The 18,103-nt window shown below is 38.3% G+C and overlaps 1 protein-coding gene across 9 annotated transcripts in view; it reads left to right on the top strand.

The window, feature by feature from the left end:
• The window catches only part of PDE4D (phosphodiesterase 4D), a 1,043,384-nt gene that overhangs the window by 840,024 nt on the left and 185,257 nt on the right, over window positions 1–18,103 (top strand). For all 9 annotated transcript variants that reach the window (XM_081826831.1, XM_081826832.1, XM_081826830.1 and 6 more), the window contains 3 exons: window positions 4,262–4,298; window positions 13,138–13,211; window positions 18,053–18,102. In XM_081826831.1, the coding sequence (XP_081682957.1) occupies window positions 4,262–4,298; window positions 13,138–13,211; window positions 18,053–18,102 (161 nt within the window). The remainder of the gene's footprint in view (window positions 1–4,261; window positions 4,299–13,137; window positions 13,212–18,052; window position 18,103) is intronic.

Consider the following 18,103-nt stretch of genomic DNA (forward strand, 5'->3'; position numbering starts at 1 on the left):
GTTTCCTGTGATTAAGAATTCCTCATATCAGTGAGATCATATGATACATGTCTTTCTCTGTTTGACTTATTTCACTCAACATAATACCCTCCAGTTCCATCCACGTCGTTGCAAATGGCAAGATTAGTGAGTTGTTTTTAAAGGAATGAAGAACTGAAATGAATTTGAGTATTCACACATTATTTAAAATTGTTTTAATTTTAAAATAGAATCAGCACTTAGATTTTAGTACATTTGGATTGATATCTACTTGAAAAATTTAGAGATTACTAAAAATAGACTGGAATCATTAAAAAAATATTTTAAAAGTATAAAGGCATGTGCAATTTTTCATGACTCAATATGTTTATTATTAAAAGCAAGATATAAAATGAAATACACAGTATGATTCTAATTGTGTAAGAAATCATGCATTCCATAAAAATCATATATAACATACATGTGCTTACATGCATCCAGAAGGAAAATGTTATTGACAGTTATTTTTGAGTAGTTCTGCACTTTTTTTTGTATTTTCTGAAGTTTCTACAATTAATATGCGATTTACATTCAAAATGTATATATTAGTTTTTTAAAAGGTCAAGTATAGGAATCTGTTTCCATATTTGTTTGCTTGTGTATTTTATATGTTCGTACTTCCGTGAACATGGGAGTAGAGTGGTGAGTAGATGTGTTCCTCCTCCGGCTAATTCTTGGGGGGTGTCAGATAGCCTAGGTGCCCAAAAACCTTTTTATGTACATACTAGAAATGAGAACGTACTTGTTTCTCTACAGTTCCAGAAGAGGTGGATCAAGAGTGAGTTGGGGAATGGGTGATAGTTTTGAGTCAAAGGGAAGAAAGACACCAGGATTTCAAAAGACCAGTCAGTTATCTATAAGTTTATCCGTTCCCTAATCCTCTCTGACAAACTCCAGGGGAGAATTTCTTTCTAGTTTTAGAGCCAGACCGAGTGAAGCACAGAAGACCTAGAAGTTTGCATGAGATTAGATTCAGAAAGTAAGCCTTCGGCTTCGCTTCAGAGTGCTAGTTCATACGACCACCAGTCGTGCCCAATGTCACTGCCGGGCACGCTCTTCGGAGGCAGCTGGTACTTTGTGGCCCTTAGTGCTTTTGGTACCATAGGATTAGGGGTCTTTGATTAATAAAGGAAAACTTTCTTCAGATTAACGTCATCTGCTTTTCCTTCTGGTTTGGTCATAATGAAGCGTGGAGAGGTCGCGTCCTCGTGTGCTTCAACACAATTTTGAAACGAGCTAGTTTACAAGAGGCTGCTGTTGGTTGAATTCATTTTGTTAGATGACCAGGGGCTTTGCCACGTTTAAGGACTTGAATAGTTTCCGCATCCCAATGAAGTCTCTGTGAGGGTTTGCTTTTGGGTTGTTGTTCAGCTTTTTGCTAATGTTTCTGGCTTCTTGTGGAAAGAATGAGGGCAGAAAATAAAGTAGTAAGTGAGACAGAAGTAGGGGAAGGATGGCCACAGGCCTGGGGAGTAGTTCTGGACTCTCATTGTCATGCCCCTTTGGGAGAGAAAATTCAGCAGTGCGTGTTCAGCAAGTTCTTGGGAGAGGGGACAGCCAAGCCCTCCCTGCCTAGAGTGGGTGACTCTGTTTTAATCTGTGGTAGCCAGGGCAGGCTACTGAGCACCTCCTTCCACATCATGAGCATGGCACTGACTGCTGTGACTGTTACCTGGGTACGAATGTCCTCATTGCCCACATGCATGCATTTATACATGCACATACATATGCATACATACACACATGCATGCATGTATACAGTGTCCGAAATGGAGCCTCTTTTCTGATCTCACCCCCCATCCCGTGTCACTCCCTTCCCACCTGTCCCTATAAATATACCAATCCCCCCCTGCAAAAGCTATTTTCTCTCCTTAAAGCTGTTCCTCTTCCTTTTTTGTTAAAGTTTGTTGTTGCCATGTTTGTTTGATTTTATTTAAATGAGAGACAATATTGCATAATCCTCTTCAGAAGAATCATATCACCAGGAGGTACCATTTCAAGTCTCCGGACAGTGCTCACTGTGCAAATTTGAATCTAGCTTCTCATCAGATTATAGGGGATCCTAGTAGTCTCTTCCCATTTTAGGGAGCCCCAATAATCTTATTGTGTGGTATTATAACTCCTTCTAGCTGTGCTTTTATTGGCCAAGTTTCTTTGTTTCAAAAGTTCCTTGTTGGTAAGGTCGTTCAAATGCAGCATTTCAGAATCATAGTCTATCATAGGCTTTTGAGTGTGTGTGTGCATTTACAGGTGATTAAAACTCACACATACTTTAAGCCAAATTATAGATAACAACGAAATGAATTCCTTGGAACTTAATAATCTTTTATTATTATTAGCACATTACAGGGTACATTTAAAATATATGTTCACATAATATTTATTTTCTTCCATACACAAAATAACATATATTTTACCTGCATCATTGTACTTATGACAGTAGGTCTGATAAGACATTTCAATATTGAGGTGAGGACTTAGACAAAGGCTTAAAAGTTATATATTTGTTATATATTCAGAGATTATTTAAGCATTACATCATTTTGAAAAGAAAAGGATGGGATATAACCTGCCCTTGATTGAGGACATGTGCCCATTGAAAGAGTAGAAATAATTTTACTGTTACTGAAATGAGACAATCTTGAGATATTTGGCAGAAACAATTTCTGAGCAATTCAAAAGAATGAAGTATCTCCGTCACTAAAATTATAACTGTCTTTCTTTCTGCTTTGACAGGGAAGGTAAGCAAGACTGGTAAATCATCCTAAATATTGTATATTCTAAATATATCTTTTACAGAGCTTACAACCAAAGAAAGAATTCATGTTTTAATAAACATTCACACCCTTTTTAGTTTAGAGTCATCCAATGTAATTCATGTAAAAAATGAGAAGACTTATTTCCAGGGATCAATTTCAGATTAGTGGTGTGCCTTTGTCAGCAGAACTTAATTCTTAGAAAATAAACTTTGTAGCCAGGCAATTATAAAGAATGAAATGGGAGAGAAGACTGTCCCTTGGGAAAACATCTAGATTTCATATTACTTTAATTTTGACCATCCGAATAATCTACAGAAAAAACAAGTGCCCCCCCCAAATGTAATCCTGGAGCGAAGGGGTGCAAAATAACACGTTTCCTTTAAAGTGTGCTCCGACCTTTCCTGCTTTTTATTTTCCCACACTTTGAATTTCAAGATCTCTGTATAATTTGATGGTGGCCGTAACGAATGGTCTAATCATTGGTAACGATCCATGTATTGACGTCACCCATATGCTGCTTGGGCTGAAACATATTTCATGGGTGGTGTTTGAGGTCGTTCAGTCCTTTTCTGAATTGTTCATGACTGAGTGCACAGTTCAGTTGCAGTGTTCTCAGTCAAAGTCATGTCCAGGAAGCTCTCTGTGCAGAGTAATTACATTCACTTTTGATGAAAGAGCTTCAGCTAGCTAGATCACGAAATACCCCATGGAGATTTTGGAAATCCTTCTCACAAGTCACCCATGCTAAGAAATACCACAAAAGAACTCTGGGCCCTGGCTCCCTGCTTTCCTCCAAGTAGAATGCTGCAAAACTTTCCTTGCCTTTCCCGGTTTCTCCGAGACACGTCATGCTGACACCTTGCTCCTGCATCCCAGGCTCGGTGTGGCCGATGTTGCTGTGGCAGTGGCTCACACGGGATAACATTCCCCCATTAGCTACAGCAGCGGGACGTGAGTCAGTTGAAAAGTTTCCCTGGGTTTTGATTAGTGTATGATGCAGTCCCGTGTCTTCTACAGTTGCTAGCCTGTCCAAACCTTACACACTGTGATGCGGGACACTCGATGCTCATCACCTTCAAATGTTAGATGGTCCAGGGGCCTCTCACTGAGGCCACTGCAGTTGCCAGCTCCTTCCACAGCACCCCTTACTAATGCCTCTACAGTAAGAAGCCACGAGTAAAACTCAGGCCCTGCAGCCGGAACGGTCTCTCTCCTATTGTATATCGCGTGCACGTAAAAAGCAACAGTGACCTTGCTTAATGATCAAGAAGCCCCTTTTAACCCAGACAGCTGGACAATGGTTAACATCCCAGAAGACAGTTTTTCAACCCACTGGCTGGGAAGAACACGTGCTGAAGAATAAGGATGGAATTACTGTGATTCTCTATGGAAATTTATGAAAGTGCAACTTATTATTTAATCCTGATCAAAAGTGGTCATGGAGTTATCGTAATTTCTAACATGGGATTTGGTTTATTTTTCAGACATGGAGATGACTTGATTGTGACTCCATTTGCTCAGGTAAGCACAGTTTGGTGAATGGGCGGGTTTCTCACAGATGTGAAAATTTAATTTGGGGGATTAGTTCTGGTTCTTAATTTCATTTTAAGTCAGATGCAAATACAATAAAAATTCTGTGGTTCATTTAAGTAATCCAAAGGCAGTGCTAGAGAACATGACCTTAACCATATTGGACTGTTTCCTTATAAACCCATAAACCCAAAGAATGTCTTTGCTTCAGATTACAAATTACCTAAGTGACATATTTAAATGGGACCATAGTTACTTAACTTACATAAACACTAGAAGCAGAGGGCTATATCATGGATTAAATTACATTTAGTATTACTAGATGCATGATCAGTGCTTGAAATTTAATATTTCAGTTCAACTTGTTGCTTTGTTTACTCCTTTTTTATGTGCCGTTTGTACAGATTTAAATTTATCTTTGTTCCTTTTAGACATACAAATCATGAAAATACTTTAAGCATATAACATAAATGCTAGAAGGTGATAAAAGAATCTAAAGCATTTGGAATATATATAAAATGGTTGGTAGGCAGATATTCTTTATATAGGCCAGTGCTTTGCTACCTTGCTGCCCATTAGAATCACCTAGAAAGCTGTTATCCCAGGCCGTATCCCTGATCAACTGGATCCAAAAATCTGGGGGTTGGATCCAAGCACCTGTATTTATTTATGTATGTATGTATGTATGTATGTATTTATTTTATTATGTTACGTTAATCACCATACATTACATCATTAGTTTTTGATGTAGTGTTCCATGATTCATTGTTTGTGCATAACACCCAGTGCTCCATGCAGAACGTGCCGTCTTTAATACCCATCACTAGGCTAACCCATCCTCCCACCCACCTCCCCTCTAGAAGCCTCAGTTTGTTTCTCAGAGTCTGTAGTCTCTCGTGGTTCCTCCCTCCTCTGATTTCCCCCCTTCATTTATCCCTTCCTACTATCTTCATCTTCTTCTTTTTTATTTTATTTTTTTTTATTATGTTAATCACCATACATTACATCATTAGTTTTCGATGTAGTGTTCCATGATTCATTGTTTGCGTGTAACACCCAGTGCTCCAGGCAGTGCACAAGCACCTGTATTTTTTATTTATTTATTTATTTAATTTTTTAAAAGATTTTATTTATTCATTCATGAGAGACAGAGAGAGAGAGAAGCAGAGGGAGAAACAGGCTCCCAAGGAGCAGGGAGTCCGATGTGGGACTCGATCCCAGGATCCTGGGATCATGACCTGAGCTGAAGGCAGTCGCTTAACCAACTGAGCCACCCAGGCGCCCACAAGCATCTGTATTTTTTAAAGGTCCGGTATTTTTCCAGGAAAAGTTGAGAGTCCCTAGTATAGGTAGACTGGGAACAGGATGGAATATACTGATTTAACTGGGGCATAAAACGGTTAAAGCCAACACTAACTCTAAAAAGAAACGTTGAATATTAGGATACAAGTGATCCAGACAGATTATAAAAATGATAATAGGGGCCAATCATAATCATAATCAAAACTAGTTCTGATGCCTTGGGCAACTCATTTAACTTCTCTACGACTTCTTTTTTCAACTGGTAAAACTAGACGACTTGCCTGGATAAAGGTAGACCTCAGTTCAAACCCCATCTCTTCCTCTTGCTCAGTGAATGGCCTTGGGCAAGTCACTGAACTTTTTCAAGCCTGGTTTACTCCTCTGCTAGATGAAAGTTCCAAGAGAATCCATTTCGTGAGGTTTATAAGATATTAAAATAACACCAAGGGCGCCTGGGTGGCTCAGTTGATTAAGCGACTGCCTTCGGCTCGGGTCATGATCCTGGAGTCCCAGGAACGAGTCCCGCATCGGGCTCCCTGCTCGGCAGGGAGTCTGCTTCTCCCTCTGACCCTCCCCCCTCTCATGCTCTCTCTCTCTCATTCTCTCTCTCAAATAAATAAATAAAATCTTTGAAAAAAAAATAAAAAAATAAAATAACACCAAGCTTGTGAAATGCTAAGCACAATTTCTGGGAAACAAGATGAATTTTAAGTGTTGTAATTAGTAAGAGCTCTTTCATCTCAAAAATGTTGTAATAGGTTATTTTTTCAATACATAATGGCAGTGTTTGGATAATAGGATTATGTGTAATTCTTCCCTTTTTTCAAATTTCCTGAAATTTTGTGATTGCTATAATTCAGACCAAAATTTAATGAATCCATAAGTAATACACCATATAGTAGTGATTTTTTTCATTACTGCAGGCAATTAGAAATAGAATTATGACCACCATATCTTTTAGAAGTTAATGTTTTGTTTGCTTATGGTTTTGCTGGAAATCATATTCTTTCTAGTACCTATATTTCTATGTTCAAAAACATTTACAACTTTTACAAATAAAAATTTGTACAAAAAAAATTTACAAATAAAAATACTTTTATTTGATATAAAAAGATTTTTATCTCCAATAAATAGATAAATAAATTTGATTTGGTCCTTGCCATCAATGGTCTTAAATTCCTAGGAAATCTAGTCTTTTATATAATTAGACATATTCTGTAGTATACCTATAAACTACAAAAAAACTAACAATTTTAGTACACTGGGAAATATATACATATGTAAAAACATTTAGTCTATGTTAAATTATTAAAATAAATATGTATATGTAATACATTTGAAACTAGGACTTTGAATATAAACCAACTCTGCGTAATATGTAGGCATATCTGATGCCTAAAAATAATCCTGGAATTTTAGAAAAGTTTGCTTATGATTAGCTTAATGATTTGTAACACCTTATGGAAGATGGTCATTGGCCCAGAGGTTGCAGATTTTTTTTTTTTTAAGCGCTTCATATTTTGCACAAGTGGCCTTTTACTTGGGTATATGATCTGGAAAGCTATACTAGAATTAAAAAAAATTTTTAAATAAAAAGCCTGTTAAATCCTGAACAATTTCACCACTGATAGGGCATCTTTGGGAAAGCGGGTACGGCCCAGTAGCAGCAGTTTGTCTATGACCATCTCTTTTTTTTTTTTTTTTTTTTTTTATTCTTATGTTAATCCCCATACATTACATCATTAGTTCTAGATGAAGTGTTCCATGATTCATTGTTTGTGCATAACTGTCTATGACCATCTCTTAAGCCCTGTTGCACACTGCTAGCATATTTTGTTCAGCGAACCAATAACATCTCAAATTTTTAATACAGGACATAATATTCACCACTGAATACCAAATATTATATATAATGTTTAAAATGAGAGATGTTTATGTCGCCTGAAGTGATAGCAACATTATTTGGCTTAATATACCATAGTTGCTTTTGCAAATGGACAGGAGACTTGATTTTAGACAGGTCACTCAGGGCAATGTTCAAATAGGCCAAAGAATTACCTCCTTCCTCCAGCATGCTTTGGAGTTTAGAATCTCACACTAAATTATTCTGGTTAAAAAGACATACTGCTTTTGGGGGTTCCTGGGTGGCTCAGTTGGTTAAGCGCCTGACTCTTGATTTCGGCTCAGGTCATGATCTCAGAGTCATGAGAATGAGCCCCATGTTGGGCTCTGTGCTCAGCAGGGAGTCTACTTGAGGATTCTCTCTCCCTCTCCCTCTACCTCTGCCCCCACTTCCATTCTTACTCTCTCTAAATAAATAAATAAATAAAATATTAAAAAGACACACTGCTTTCAAAATAGAATTTTTTTCCATAAAAAAGTTTAGAAAAAATTATAAAGAAAAGGAAGAAAATGAAAATTTCCCATAATTCCAACTCCCTTAATAACTAGTATTGACATTTTACTTTATATCCCCCTAGGTATATTTTTCTATGTGTGTTTTCCTTCCCATAATTCTTAGTAACTGGCCTCACACTGTCTAAAGTGGTCAAAAGTCTCCCAAACTCACCTCATCCGCCTCCACTTGAGAACTCATTTCTTTATGCCTGAGTGCCTCCCCAAAACATGAAAGGATCCCTCCCTGGTTTTTTTCCCAGTCATGGTTTCCTGTGAAGCTAAGAGAACAGAATCTTGTTATAAGAGAATTTAGAAAGACATCCAATTTGATGGACAGGGCTGAACCCTAACCCATCTGGGATAGGTGTCATCTTCAGAAAGAGTCCTACAACCCTGCTTCAGGTCGTGTTCCCATGTCTCCAACACTGTCGGGTAAGCAATTCTTTCTGGTGTTTACCCTATACCGTTTGCCACTTCCAATTTCTTATGTTTCCCCTAAAAGCTCAGAATCCTTTTGGTCCTCACAAACATGACATTTTTATAGATGTGATTTAGTTCCTTTTGAAATATTCTCTGTTTTTGTTGAAATCTCGCAAAGGCGAGGTGTTGAGAGGAATCCCAGTGCCATGCCACGTCATGCCGTTCCACAATTGGCCTTTTCCTCCCAAAAGTATAGTAACAGTTTGGCCAGAGCTCTTTAGGGGGATTCGGAATACCAACAAGTCACAACACCGATGAAATGTAGGAGACTCTGCTTTGTAATCATTTGCCTCGGGCCACACCCGCCCAGATATGTGATATGACTACAAGTCAATTAGAAGTCTCATCTTGAAGTATGGACTGTTAAAAGAAGTGGAATATTTGATTAAGGAAGACACAGAAAATACCCAACTATTTTCTTGGATCCCTGGAGAACCCTCATGTTATTCAGACTAAGGAGATATGCCGGATTTAAATCTACAGGGTAGGAACAGCTGAGTCATTTTAGCTTTAATCAGAATACAGCATCTGGCATAATTTTGTAAAAAATGTACTAGTATTTAACGCTATAGAACATTACTATTCCATTTGGTAATAGAACATTGCCAGTATTTTTTTTAATGCCCCTGATTGTCCCTGCCCCATTTCACCTGGCCGTGGCTACCTTGTGGTCTCATCTTAATCCCCAGGTTGATGAAGCCACCAGGCACCCCCTGCTGGAAGCTAGTCATCACATTTCAGCTAGCATCTTCTATAAATCAAAATACTTTTTAGATCGAATTATATGAAATCATCAATATTCAACCTTTGTTGACATACAAGAAGAGCAATTTCATACAGTTTAACCAAAACATAACTTGGAAAGGTTTCTATCAAAATGACTTTTCTATCTTGTAAGTAATCATAATTTGACTCCATTTTTTTTGTTATTGTTATTGTTGTTTGCTTGTTTTGTTTTTGTTTTTGTTTTTTCTGGAAGTAAAACCAAGACAAGGAATTTTTTCTCCTCCTTTCCCCCAACTCCAGTGGCAACTGTGGCTACTCTTGATCTGTGTTTTAGCACCATCTAGTGACATGAAGTGTATTTGTAATGAAAAACAATCCTCAAAATTCTTTGTTCACTTTTTAAGCAGGGGTTTTTAAGGAGAACGTTGTTGCCACATCTTTTTTGTTTATTTACAGCAACCTCCTCTTCAAATCTTTTCAAGTAGTCATTACTATAGAAGTATACTTTGCTTTTAGGCTATATGTTCAGTTGTTTAACTTTTCAATGAGCAGTGAAGATTCAGTGAATCTTATTGGTTAATAAATGTTAAAAGTATTTAAGAAAATCTGAGATTAGTGTGTATAAATAACATTTAGTCCTTCTCCTGAGCTAGTACATGATCCATCTCTGCCACAGTTTTCCATAGCATCGTCATTTCTTTCCTAAAATGTATATATTTCTCATCATTTCAAATGCATTTTTGACTTCGACTGATTACACTTTTGCTTGGATTGGCCGAAGAGAAAGAAATGGCCTTAATTTTCTAACCATTGAGCTGTGTAAGGGCAAACCTCAAGGTTCTTTTTGGTTAGCAAGCATTAAGGCGTGGAGAAAAGCATAGGAGCGTTAAAGCCCTGACTACAGTTCTTAAAAGGTTGAATTCAAGGGGAGTGAGAACTACCCTAGAGCAAAAGGGAAGAATAATTGAATCCTGACTCAAGGGCTTGAGTAAAACTGTTTCCGGTTCTCCCCCACAGCCTATAGAACCAGACGCCTCACCCTGTAGTCTGGAAGATAAGAGTGTGAAAGACTAACTCAGTGCATTGGTGATGGAGGCACCTAGAATCAGTCAGCTAAATCTAGGGTCATGCTTTCCATAACAATTGTCTGGAACTTAAAAAAAAAAAAAAAGATTTTATTTATTTATTTGAGAGAGAGAGAATGCGCACGGGCGAACGGGGTGGGTGGCTGGCAGAGGGCGAGGATCCCAAGCCAGCTCTGTGCTGAGCTTGGAGCCCCTCGAGGGGCTGGATCCCTCCACCCATGAGATCATGACCTGAGCCAAAACCAAGAGTCAGCTGCTTAACTGACTGGGCCACGCAGGCGCCCCTGTCTGGAACTTTTATTTACACTTCTGCCATTATCATATGTGTGCCGTAGGGCAGGATATAATAATCCTTAATATAAAACTTACAGAGTATTATTTGTCCTATCACAAAAACAGTGGTCTAATACTTGCACGCATAAGGGATGATGGATTTACAAAATTATTTACTGCAGCAGTGTTTGTAAAAGCAAACTCTAGGAGACAACCTAAAAGTTCGTTGGTAGAGGGGACAGGCAGAATGTCGGGGGGGCTGCTGGGAAGGCAACTTCTTTTTTCACTTTCTTTTGGAAATTCTTCAAAAATGTAAGAGAATATAGCTAGTGACTATCTAAAATATAAAGAACACTAAAATCAACAGTTAAAGAATTAGAACAGTACCAGTATTTTTAATACCTCAGAGCATACTTCCCCGATTTCATCTACCTGCCTCCTCTCACAAATAACAATAATTTTGGTTTTTGTCTTTTTTAATGAGGGGGATGCATTCTACATTCTACCTTTATATTCTGTTTAAATTCTGTACCATGTGGAGATACAGATTATACAAAAGAAATACATTAAATTTAAATTAAAAACTGAAACAAAATCATCTGATTTAATATTTTTATTATAACAGAGTGAAGAAAGAATTACACTATATCTTTCATGAACTAATGTTTCCTTTCAAATGAGCATAGAACTTGAATTACCTGCAGCAGTATTTCTATTTACGTAGGTGTCAAGTGCAGTGCGCTTACTATAACTTATTAGAACAAAGTTCTCAGAATTCTGAGGTTAAATTTTGCCTAGAAAAAGGAGCATTTAGGGAGTGCAATAATCTTATTTAAAATGTTTTATTAGTGTATTTGATATTCATTTCTTAAAGCATAAATTAGGCCTGCATGATTTAATGACCGTGGATCATTGATCAGATTTATTTCTGCATCATTCAAGATTTCATGCCTAATGAAAGACAGCATGCTCTGATGTCAACAGTTGGCTATTTGAATACTCCGTCATAGGCAGCGTGACCTTTCAGTGCTGTGAGTTGTTTATATGTGATAATGAGCCAGGTTTTTCCAGTGACTGAGTTAATCATGGTTGGCACCTCAGGAAGCACCGTTAACTCCTTCAGGGGATAATGCTGTAGGTTGCCGTCCCAGGGTGTAAACAGCACCCCAGGGACTTACGAGAATTAATGCCAGTTTCAGAAATGTCTGAGACATTTTTGTCTTAGAAAAACATTTAGACTGACTTTAGTCTAAGTCAGTGCCAGATGAAAACATCCTGGATATAGTTCTGGAACACTTGGAGCAATTATAAATTTGCATGCTTCACCCCCCGCCTTGTTTACCAAATGATAAGCATTAAGTAAACTCCCCATGCACGTGCCAAATCATTAATCAGCTGGCATGTTGCCATAATGGGCTTATATTCGTTGAGTGCTTTCTGTTTGCCGGGCACTGTCCTTGGCACTTACCCTATCCTTTCGTATCATCTTCACAACAACCTCAGAGATAGCTATCACTATCCTGGGTTATAGAAAAGGAAACTGAGGCACACAGAGATTATGTAACTTGTCTAAGTTCACACAGTGAATACATAACCGAGTCAGGCAGTCTGGGTTGTTAGGTAGTACCTACTAAGACACTTGAAATCTGTGTTTTAGTGCAACTTCAACATTCTCATTGTCACCCAGATTAATTATAGTCTCACCTAATATGGGCTCCACCTGGGGGAAACTTGCCCATACTAGTGGAAAGGGAGGCAGGTAAAGTCATTGTAAATTTTCTCTCCTAGGCTTACTTCCAATTCTTTTTGCCACCTTCTGGTTGCACTAGAATTAGAAAAAGAAGGACCTTCAGAGGTAGGGGGACATATTGGTCCTGCCTTATGTGTATGGGTGTGTTGTGTCTATGTATTCATTTATGCAACACATTTTTTTTTTTTTTTAGTATCTTCTATGGGCCCACCTCTGTGCACATCAGGGTGGTCCTGTTTTATGTGAAAATGCATCCCTTAGTGATTCAGATAACCTTAACAAAGAAAATAATTTCTCTTTACTCGATAGATAGCCATGTAGCAAAGGTGAAAAAAACAATTTAAAATTCACCTAGCTTTCTGTCTTTGAAAGTCTGACGTTCTTGGTGAATGAGGAGAATTCGGGGATATATACATTTACAATTTTAACCCTTAAAGTGAGAGTTTATTATTATTTTATATTATACTATTTCAGATTTGCCTGAAGTGTAACAGCACTCTATGTATATTGCCTGGGATATTGTTCTGCTGGCTGAGGAGTCCAGGAATATTGTGGAAGCTGTTGTTACTGTCACCATATTCATAGACAATGAGGAGAAATGTCTGGAAAATCTTTGCAGTCTGGCCTCTCTAGATTTCAAATAGATACATGTAAACTTCACTAAGGGCTAGAAGATTCTTTAATGGTATATGAAACTAGGTTGAAAGCAGTATCAGGTTTTCACTTAACAGACTACTTTTTAAATCACCAAACCATTTTAAATTGCACTAAAGATGGCCGTACTCCAAGTAGCTTAAAGAATCCCTTTTTGTTGTAGGTCTTGGCCAGCCTGCGAACTGTGCGAAACAACTTTGCTGCGTTAACTAATTTGCAAGATCGAGCACCTAGCAAGTAAGTTATTCTTTCCCCACTCCTTCTTGCTGAACTTTTAGACGGTGTTTTCTCAGTTTGATTGAACTCAGGGCAATATATTAGATTTCTCTGAGTCGTTGCCATGTTGTCTAACCATTTACACTAAGTCATAAGATGTCCTGTTAATTTTCTATAAATACTTTGTAGTGATGGTTCTAATATCAGAAATGAAGTAGTATGAGAAATAAATATGGTGATTGCGTCTGTCAGAAATCATCTGGCATAATCAGTCCTCTGCCCAGTTATTTACACTCAGGGTAACTTTATACTTTCGGCTTACTTCATAAATTAACCACGGACAAAGAATCTCTTCAAGACTTTAAAGTCAATCCAAAGTCATCCTCTTAATTCTAAGCAACAATTACTTGGAGGAGCATCATATCATACCAAAGATCTTTGATTCTCTTGCTGTTACTGAAACTCAGATCAGGAGTGTCATGGAGCAATTAATAAAGTTGTGATTTTTTTTTTAAAGATTGTATTTATTTATTTGACAGAAAGAGACACAGCGAGAGAGAGCAGGGAGAGTGGGAGAGGGAGAAGCAGGCTTCCCGTGGAGCAGGGAGCCTGATGCAGGGCTCTATCCTAGGACCCTGGGATCATGACCTGAGCCGAAGGCAGACGCTTAACTGACTGAGCCACCCAGGCGTCCCTAAAATTGTGATTTTGTGATAACAGAGGAAGCAGTTGAAAAAAGGAAAGCTGAGATGGGAATTGATTATTATTTGGAAGTGCTAATAAAAGCGAAAAATCTAAAAAGAGAAAATTTTCCATGATTAAATGGAAAACTAATTATTCAAATACTCCTTATTTTGACAATCTAGTGTTAATAATAAACAAAAAGTTATTAAAATATCAACTCCAAAGATTTTTCCAAAAGAAAAAAAAACATATTTTTTTTTAAAAGATTTTATTTATTTATTTGAGAGAGAGAGAATGAGAGACAGAGAGCATGCATGAGAGGGAGGAGGGTCAGAGGGAGAAGCAGACTCCCCGCCGAGCAGGGAGCCCAATGCGGGACCCGATCCCGGGACTCCAGGATCATGACCTGAGCCGAAGGCAGTCGCTTAACCAACTGAGCCACCCAGGCGCCCAAAAAAACCATATTTTTAAAATCCATAGTAAGAGGGGGCGCTTGGGTGGCTCAGTCAGTTAAGTGACTGCCTTTGGCTCAGGTCATGATCCTGGAGTCCCAGGATTGAGTCCTACATCAGGCTTCCTGCTCAGTGGGGAGTCTGCTTCTCCCTCTGAACCTCCCCCCTCTCATGCTCTCTCTCTCTCTCTCATTCTGTCTTTCTCAAATAAATAAAAAGTAAATAAAATCTTTAAAAAAAAATCCATAGTAATAAAAAAAATCCATAGTAAGAGGAGAGTGAATAGAAATTTATTTGGAATTATAACTTATCTAAGTGTATAAAAGAATATGAAAAATATGAACTTTCCATCCCATAATAATGTAATTGACCTCCCCAATTCACATTTCTATGATTAAAAAAAGCTTTGGCCATTGTGCATGCATTTCCTGTGATAGAAAATGTTTTTAAAAAAGCAATATAAAAGCCACAATGCAAATAATTCGAATGGGACCCAGAAGCTTCAGTCACTTGTTTTTTCCAGGTAATGAATTTTTGCAGTTCTGTATCCTCAGTTTGAACATTTCTCACCTTCTTCCCTCCCACCCCAACCCCATCCGTTGGACTAACTATAATTCATTCTTTAGGTCGCGGCTTAAATATAATTTATTTGGGGCCATCATCCCTGACTAACAGCCAACATACGTACATGCCCACAGGTCCCAAACTTGAAGGTATGCCCTTCCATCTCTGTCCAATAGCATCCTGCACCTAACTCCTTTGTTAGCACAGACCCCTCTGTGCTCCATGTGCCTACTTACTTGTCCGAGTGCCCCTTAAGAACGTCAGTCTGCAGTGAGCAGGGGTTGTACCTGGCTCATATGTGTACCCTGGGTACCTAGCATAATACCCGGCACAGAGAAATCACTCTGCGTGTGCTTGTTGGCTGGAAGAACGAACTGATAATGTAGCATGTGGAATCAGAGGGTGTACTTGAGGTATTTGTTCATTACCAAACATGTCTTCTGTGCTCCATGGCCATAAAATACCACACTGAACCTCAACAGCCCAGTGACATCTAACCAAACAATATTAGCTGATAGACTCTAAGTAAAGGCCTTTGTGGTCTCTCTTTTGGTTAGTGCAGTTTTGTACCTTCTTTACTGATTCTGATTCAAATCAAACCAATATCTTCCGATATCAGACTAGTAGGATTCAGTGTACACACAGCTAAGCTCTGCTGTGTTCAGTGACAGTGAAATGGTTATAACTCTGGCCCATCACATGATGACCATGAGGGAATCAGAATTTTCCCTGCTGGACACTTACAGTGCCACTAAAACATTTCCAAGCTGACCCATGGATTTTATGGAAGGCATGTGCTACCTTGCACAATCCACCCTTTTTGTTTGCTCCAGGAAAGGAGTCAGTCCAGGAAGAAGACATGTGAAGCCTAGCCCCTGTGGGTACTCAAATGTGCATTGCTGACTTTGCTAGCCTACTGTTGGTTCCTATCACCTTGCTCTTGCATGTTTGGAGATTTTCAATTCCAGAGTGAGTTCTGGCTCATTCTTCATTAAATCATTTATCACTGTAACCATGAATCAAATGATTAATATTTTCTGCTTGTCATTACTTGAAATATCAAGTCCCCAAGTTGTAGGATTGACATTAAGAGAAGATAATGAGTAACAAGTCAATAATTTGGTTTTCCAAAACAGTAGAAAAGTTTAGGACTATTCACGTTACACCATCTTCAGATAAAATGCTTCCTAAATTTTCACAGAGCAAGAACTAAATTCAGTTATAAATTATTTAAATAAACTCTCAGCAAGATGACTGTTTATATAGAGATCAGATCTATTTCAGAGTAGCAATTTAGAGCATTAACCTTTCTGTTTTATGAAGCATTAATCAAGTTTCAAATTTCCTCATTTCATTTACTAATAAAAACTAAAATAATTTCGGGTACCTGGGTGGCTCAGTCATTAAGCGTCTGCCTTCAGCTCAGGTCATGATCCCAGGGTCCTGGGATTGAGTCCCACATCGGGCTCCCTGCTCAGCAGGAAGCGTGCTTCTCCCTCTCCCGCCCCCCCTGCTTGTGTTCCTGCTCTTGCTATCTCTCTCTCTGTCAAATAAATAAATAAATAAAATCTTTAAAAAAAAAAACTAAAATAATTTCATAGTCGATTTTGATGTGTTTCCAGTCAAACACGAAAACTTCAGTCCCATACTGACATCAGTAAACTTAACAGCAATAAGACAGAGCCAGATACTGACTGGAACCAAGCCAGTGAGAATTTACAAAGCACTTGATTGCGTTCCCCAGTTAAGAGAATTGTCATCTCAGGAGAGCAGTTGTGAACACAGCTTTGCAAGGGCCTGCCATGTGCACAGATGCATGGCTGTTCGTCCAGGTTCCTCAAAAGCATCCTAAAAGTAAGGCAGTTTAGCAGACCGCTCGCCCTAGAATTCCACTGCTTTAGTTCAAATCTCAGCCCTCTTCCTCTGAACAAGTGATTCACCTTCCCAAAGCTGTGTTTTCCTCACTGGTAAAATTGAAACAGTTAGATTACCTGCCTTAAGGTTTCTTTTGAGGATCAAAGTAGATTATTCATCTAAAGTACTCATTTAGCACAGTGTCTGACACACAATAAGTGTTTCGTAAGTGTTGGTTAAGTGTTAAAGATCACTCTGCAATATTTTTAAAGTTTCCAATTATAAGTGACAACTTTCTAAAGTTGTATTTTATAAATGATATTCTTTTCAATGTAATTTATTAAGCATTGATTGAATACTGGATACATTGTTCTGGGCTCTGTAGGGAAAACAAATTCATTTTATAGCAGGGTTTTTTAGGTCAAGGGGTTTATAATCATCTTGTGAAACTTGGGAAACATCTGAAAACTTAGAGGACACAGATAGAATCAATTCAAGTACCTTTAGTTTATAGTATTTCTAAAGCCTCTGTAGCATCTATTTGGACAAAGCATTAATATGCCTCTCTAACAAATGCATCAGAGATGTTACTCAATATGAGGAAGGAGAAACGAAAGGGTTTAAATAGCTTCTATAATTGTAATACATTTTACAAGGAGTCACTCACCTCTGAGAATTTGTGCCAAAAACAAAAGTTTCTCACCACCGTATTTGGGAAACGACTTGTAGATTGACTGCTTTTCAAATTCACCAAGTCTGTGTTTGCTCTATATGCCCTGGTTTAATGGAACGTAGTCAATCAATAGGAACGTCCTCCTCTATCATGTCCCTATGACATTTACTTCAGCTTTATTTGCCTCGAAGTCTATCACTATGAGATTTAACTATTTTTTTTTTTGACATGTGTGATCTGAACTGTAGTGCAAAGGGTGCTTGGGAACTTAGGTGGCTAGTCTGAAAGAAGTCTTCATTTGCGGGCGCCTGGGTGGCTCAGTTGGTTAAGCGACTGCCTTCGGCTCAGGTCATGATCCTGGAGTCCCGGGATCCAGTCCCGCATAGGGCTCCCTGCTCGGCAGGGAGCCTGCTTCTCCCTCTGACCCTCCCCCCTCTCATGTGCTCTCTGTCTCTCTCATTCTCTCTGTCTCAAATAAATAAATAAAATCTTTAAAAAAAAAAAAGTCTTCATTTGCATGTCCTAGCCTAAAAATAATTCTTTAAATTAAAATGACATATCTGAAATGACTCAAAGAGTCCTCAAATTAACATGCACCACGTATTTACTACTTTGTACTTTTTTCTCTTTGTCAGAAGATCACCCATGTGCAACCAACCATCCATCAACAAAGCCACCATAACAGG

The sequence above is a fragment of the Leptonychotes weddellii genome, chromosome 7 (genome assembly GCF_054177405.1).
Source record: "Leptonychotes weddellii isolate Sample4059 chromosome 7, ASM5417740v2, whole genome shotgun sequence".
Taxonomy (NCBI): Eukaryota; Metazoa; Chordata; class Mammalia; order Carnivora; family Phocidae; genus Leptonychotes; species Leptonychotes weddellii.